This window comes from Euprymna scolopes, chromosome 6, assembly GCF_053919585.1.
Source record: "Euprymna scolopes isolate OS-2025 chromosome 6, ASM5391958v1, whole genome shotgun sequence".
In the NCBI taxonomy this organism is placed as follows: domain Eukaryota; kingdom Metazoa; phylum Mollusca; class Cephalopoda; order Sepiida; family Sepiolidae; genus Euprymna; species Euprymna scolopes.
This window is the reverse complement of record NC_136487.1, coordinates 74,997,907-75,003,906: the sequence shown is the minus strand read 5'-3', so window position 1 is coordinate 75,003,906 and position 6,000 is coordinate 74,997,907. Positions and strand designations below refer to the sequence as shown.

Genomic DNA, 6,000 nt, shown 5'->3' with positions numbered 1-6,000 from the left:
TCTCCATCCATGTCTCCCTCTCCCTCTCTCTCTCTCTCTCTCAATCTATCTGTCTCTCTATATCACCCTCTCCATCTCTCTTTGAGCCCCTTTCTTTTTCTAACTCCCTCTATCTCTGTCTCTCCTTTTCTCTTTTCCTCTGTCTCACTCTGTCTCTGTTTCTAACTCTCCCTCTCTCTCTCTCTCTCTCTCTCTCTCTCTCTCTCTCTCTCTCTCTCTCTCTCTGTCTATCTTTCAATCCCTCTATCTCTCTTTATCTCCTTCTCTTTCTCTATTTCCCTCTCACTTTCTCTTCCTCTCTACCTGTCCAACTCTAATCCCGCATCATATTTTAGTCTCCTAAATTAATTACAGTGAATATAAGGCATTGTCAAAACATGGATAAATCCTATTTTAGTCACCTAATTTACTTACTGTGAGAATAGAAGTTATTTGGAAATTACTGCTACCTTGAACAGCACCAGGAGTAACTGGTAAAACCTTTCTAATTAAATTGATTTTGGCAGCTATTCGATGACAAAATGACATAGCCTTAGCCCTTGTTGCATGCAGAATACCTGCGACCTTGCTATCAAGTAGAAGAACTACTTATTCTACTTTGAAACTAGTATTAAACATTCAATTTTTCAAAAATCTCATGTTCAACATTTCCAAAACATCCACTATGGGGAAAATATTACAAAAGTGCAAACTTATTGTTTGGGATGAATGCACAATGGCATGCAAAAAATCACTTGATGTTCTTTGTCGATCCTTGCAAGATTTGCGTAGCAATGTCAGACCATTTGGGAATGCAGTAATATTGCTTGCAGGAGATTTCAGACTAATGTTACCTGTAATTCCTCAATCAACACCAACAGATCAAATAAATGCTTACTTCAAATACTCTACTTTTTGGCGCCATGTGAAGGCATTAAACTTAACTCAAAATATGTGTGTCCAGTTGTAGACTGTTTGATCCGCACAGAAATTTTTGCATCACTTGTGGGAAATTGGGAACGAAAAAATGCTGGCTCATCCGAGTTAAAGGCGAAATTCTTTGACTCTTAACTTCTGTAATTTTATTACATCAAAAGAAGAGTTGGTTAAAAAGGTTTTTCCAAATATTCAAATTAATTATACGAATTCAACTTTACTGAGTGAACGAGCTATTCTTGCAGCTCAATACAAAAACGTCAATGAACTTAACGCTATTAATCAACAGAAAATTCCAAGTGAGGTAGTCACATACAAATCCATCAACACTGTTGTGGAAGCAGATAAAGTGGTTGATTATCCAACAACTAGATTTGCCAAGGATGCCACCACATGTACTGCAACTGAAAATTGGCGTACTAATTATCATGTTGTGAAATATAAACCAATCCAAGCTTTGCAATGGTACATGGCTTGCAGTAAAAAAAATTAACAAACGATATCATAGAAACAATAATCTTAACAGGGCCTTTCACAGGTGAATATATCTTCATTCCACGCATCCCTATGATTTCATCGGATACACCATTACACTTTAGAAAATTGCACTTTCCAATTTTATTGTCGTCTGCAATAACCATCAACAAAGCTCAGGGAACAATCTTTACAATTGTGTGGCTTACAGCTACACACTGACTGTTTTTTCACAGGGACAATTTATGTTATGTGTTCAAGAGTCACCAAACTAGAAAATCTCTATATCAGCTAAGAAAATAGAACAACAAAAACTGTGTACCCATAAGAAATGGGAAATTAAACCTATGAGAAACATGCATTTTCTCATTTTAGAACTTTTTCCATTGCGCCAATTTGAGCCACAGCAACGCGTGGCAGGGTACAGCTAGTAGTATTATAATCTTCAAAAGCCTGCAAATTTTCATGTAGTTTCGTCTGATGGAACCAAAGATATGAGCATTTCAATATTAAATTTGGCTACCAGTAATATATATCCATGACAATATATATATATATTGTTAATTTTTTACTGTAAGCCATGTGCTATTGCAAAGCTTGGATTGGTTTATATTTCACAACATGATAATTAGTACGCCAATTTTCAGTTACAGTACATGTGGTGGCAACCCCGGCAAATCTAGCTGTTGGATAATCAACCACTTTATCTGCTTCCACAACAGTGTCGATGGATTTGTATGTGACTACCTCACTTGGAATTTTAGAAGACGAACCATTAAAAGATACATCTGCCTTACTTAAAAAATGCTAGGTTTATTTTTGGTGTCTTTAAAAAAAACACCCAATATTTTTGCTGATGAGGATACTGTTTCAAAAAACTATATCATAAAATTATTGTCCAAGACTCAATGTCTATCTCAATACAGACATCGTTTCCAAAACGATCGTGCAATTCATTGATTTTGTTTGTTCTTCCTTATGACAGATTTTTAATTTTAATTATGAATTATCAATCATCTTACTTAATATTAAAATAGCTCTATGATATATATGCCTATCGAGCTTATTATATATAAACATTACAACGAGCACTTTTTTCTTTTCTTTTATTTTAATTGTATTAATGAATTTACTAATACATTAAAATATACTCTGCTTTTTAGACTCTTGTTCTAATCCTCTCTCTCTCTCTCTCTCTCTCTCTCTCTCTCTATATATATATATATATATATATATATATATATATATATATATATATATGAGTCATAGATTAGAGATCAAGTGAATTATCCTGTCAGATATTACATTGAGGTAATACTTTCAAGATGATCCAAGCCAAAAAGGTAAAGCTCAAGATATAAGTTTAATGTAAATCGAAATATATACACATATATTTAAGTTAAGAATTTATTGTTTGAAACGAGGAATATATAGAGAAAAAATATGTTTATTTCCTTAATCCATGGATTTTCAATAATGGCTGATATCATCAGAGGAAATGAAATGCAATTAGCAAAATGTTCAGCTATGAATAAACGAATATTTTGCTTTTCAGCACATATGTTGAAAATGTTATTTGAATTGTGAATAATGGTTATAGGAAAAAGGGTTTCATACAACCGAGGCAGTCCATTATCAGAATGAATTCAATATTTTCCGGGTTATTACTTCCAGGTCGGAGGAGTAGTGATCCAGGGGGAAAAATCAGTAATCCAATATATGTTTGCTAGTCCCATACCGTTATATCGAAGGGCATACGAAATGGTCGTCCTCGTCGGCGATATAAAGATCCGGATCTTTATCTTCATGCTCTTCAATGGAACGTGCATATATATATATATATATATATATATATATATATATATATATATATATATATATATATATTATCTGTATATATTAATCAAGTTTATTTTTCTCTTTGCTTTTAAATATACCGTTTGTTTATTTTTACAAAATTATTTTTTTTAATAGAATTTGTAAAAATTAAACGTAAGGAAATTGTTTTTTCACATTTTTATTTCTTGTAGGGTTTAGCATGTTTACAATCTTTTTCACACTTAAACGTTCTCTTCTGACACTCTCATTCCGCAGGGTATTAATCTCAGCGGTGGCCAACGTCAGCGAGTTTCTTTGGCTCGTGCCGTTTACCGTAATTCTGATATCTATCTGTTTGATGATCCCCTCAGCGCTGTCGACTCGCACGTAGGCAAGCATATCTTCAATGAGTTAATATGCAACAGAGGTCTACTCAAAAATAAGGTAAGATGACAGTTTTGATTTTATTCTTTACTAGCGGGAGCGGGGCAGGGCAGGGCGCCCGGTCATAAAATACGCTTAAATATGATATTTTAATTTGTCCAGATTTCGTATGTATTATTATAGAGATGTGATTTCAAAAGTAATAAAAAAAATTATTTGGGTTCCGAACTCAAAACTGTAGCATTCAAAGCTAGTGACGTTACTACTGTACGGACGTGATACGCATATGAACTGATTCAAAATATACTAATATGAATGTACAATGAATGAACAATGAATGTATAATGATTTTTTTCAATTTTGACCCCTTTTTGACTCCTTACAAACTATTTTAACCGGCTAAAGACCCATAAAAGAACGGTCCATAAAAAATTCAATCATTTGAGGCCACTTACGCCGCTCTGCAACTTTTAGTTTCGGAAGAGATAGAGTTTGAAAATATGGAGACAGACAGACAGACATAGCCAGTTTTATAAATTAGTCTAGCAGGGAAGCGGGATATTTTAATTTGTCCAGATTTCGTATATATATTATTATAGAGTCGTAATTTCAACAGTAAAAAAAGTGTTTAGGTATCATCAGCTAGAATCAAAACCGAAACTGTACCATTCAAAGCTGGTGACGTTACCACCGGGACATGCATAGAAAGTGATTAAAAATTAAAAATAAACTAAGATGATTATACGAAATGTTTCACGATTTTTTCTAATTTTGACCCATTTTTGACCTCTTAAAAAAACTATGTTAACCGGTTAAAGACCCATAAAAGAACGGCCGGTAAAATTCAATAATTTGAGGTCGCGCTGCTCTGCGACTTTTAGTTTTGAAGGAGATAGATTTTGAAAATATTGAGACAGACGGACAGACAGACATATAGCCGTTTATATATTAGACTTGTTACGATCGATTTGATCCATCCAGAAGTTGCCTGAACTTGTGGTGACTTAATCACAAAGTGATTCCTACCAACGATAAAAAGTAACTGGCTATGATTGCTTATGCTCTTTCTTTCTCCACTTCATTTGGAATTCGCTTTTCCAGGAGGAAACACCTCAAAGTAAGGAAATTTTTGCATAAACGTGTGTATTCAAAAGTATTTTCAACTAATGAAAATATTTTCAAACCAAAAAACAGTAACACGTACATGTGGAAGTAATAAGCCAGTGTAAAGTTATAAACTCCTATCAAGTCAGAAGACAAACAGCCCAAGACGGATCGAACGAAAGAGAACCCAAGAAGGTGTCATAATTTTACCTGTAGTAGCAAGAATTGGAAGAATACAGGTGGAATATGTTTTAATTGAATTTATTTTGCCAGGATAGTTGTAAAGGTTATTCTGGTATGAAGCGGCAGCCTCTGTAAGTTTTTGTTTTTTTCTCTCTCACTGTTTCGAATGCACGTGACGTTCTTAAAAAAAAAAAAAAAGAAGAATTTTCCACTCCGCCTGAGAATAAACTTAAATTTTACCGACATTTTCTCGGCTAATATAGTACAGGGCCCTATACGAATGTATTATTTATTTATTTATTTATTTACTTATGATTTTTAATTGTATGACCAACATTTACTCGACTATTATACTACAGGGCTCTACACGAATGTACTGATTATTTATTCATTTATTTATGATTTTTTAATTGTATTTTTTATGGATTTTGAGTTTGAACATGCTATTGGATAGGCCAATAGGATCTTCTGAAATTATCATCAAGGCCAAATCAATACCGCATCCTGGCCTTTGGTCGAGATGACAAGAAAAATGAAATCAATGGCTCACGTGCCCAGCCTTTATCACTTGCACACACACACACATACACACACACACACACATGTATGCGCACTAACAAGAACGTGCACACACATGCACAACGTCACGCTGTCAAGTACTCAAATATGCACATATTCACACAATGAACATGTTTACTTGTGATTAATCTAATATATAAAAGACTATATGTCTGTGTATCTGTCTGTGTCTCTCTATATTTTCAAACTCTATCTCCTCCAAAACTAAAAATCGCAAAGCGGCGATAGGGGCCTCAAATGATTGATTTTTTTTTACGGGCCATTCTTTTATGGGTCTTAGCCAGTTAAAATAGTTTTTAAGGGGTCAAAAATAGGTCAAAATTGAAAAAATCGTTAAACATTTTGTACATTCATCTTAGTTTATTTTTAAATTTTGATTTTTAATCAGTTCATATGTGTGTCATGTTGGTAACGTCACCAGCTTTGAATGCTACAGTTTCGATTCTAGCTGATGGCACCTAAATATGTTTTTTTTTTTACTTTTGTAATCTCGACTCTATAATAATATATACGAAATCTGGACAAATAAAAATATCCTATTTA

At 33.6% G+C, this 6,000-nt stretch overlaps 1 protein-coding gene across 2 annotated transcripts in view; it reads left to right on the top strand.

The window, feature by feature from the left end:
• Window positions 1-6,000, top strand: part of LOC145277708 (multidrug resistance-associated protein 1-like) — a 320,419-nt gene that overhangs the window by 206,663 nt on the left and 107,756 nt on the right. For both annotated transcript variants that reach the window (XM_080129406.1, XM_080129407.1), the window contains exon 18: window positions 3,484-3,651. In XM_080129406.1, the coding sequence (XP_079985532.1) occupies window positions 3,484-3,651 (168 nt within the window). The remainder of the gene's footprint in view (window positions 1-3,483; window positions 3,652-6,000) is intronic.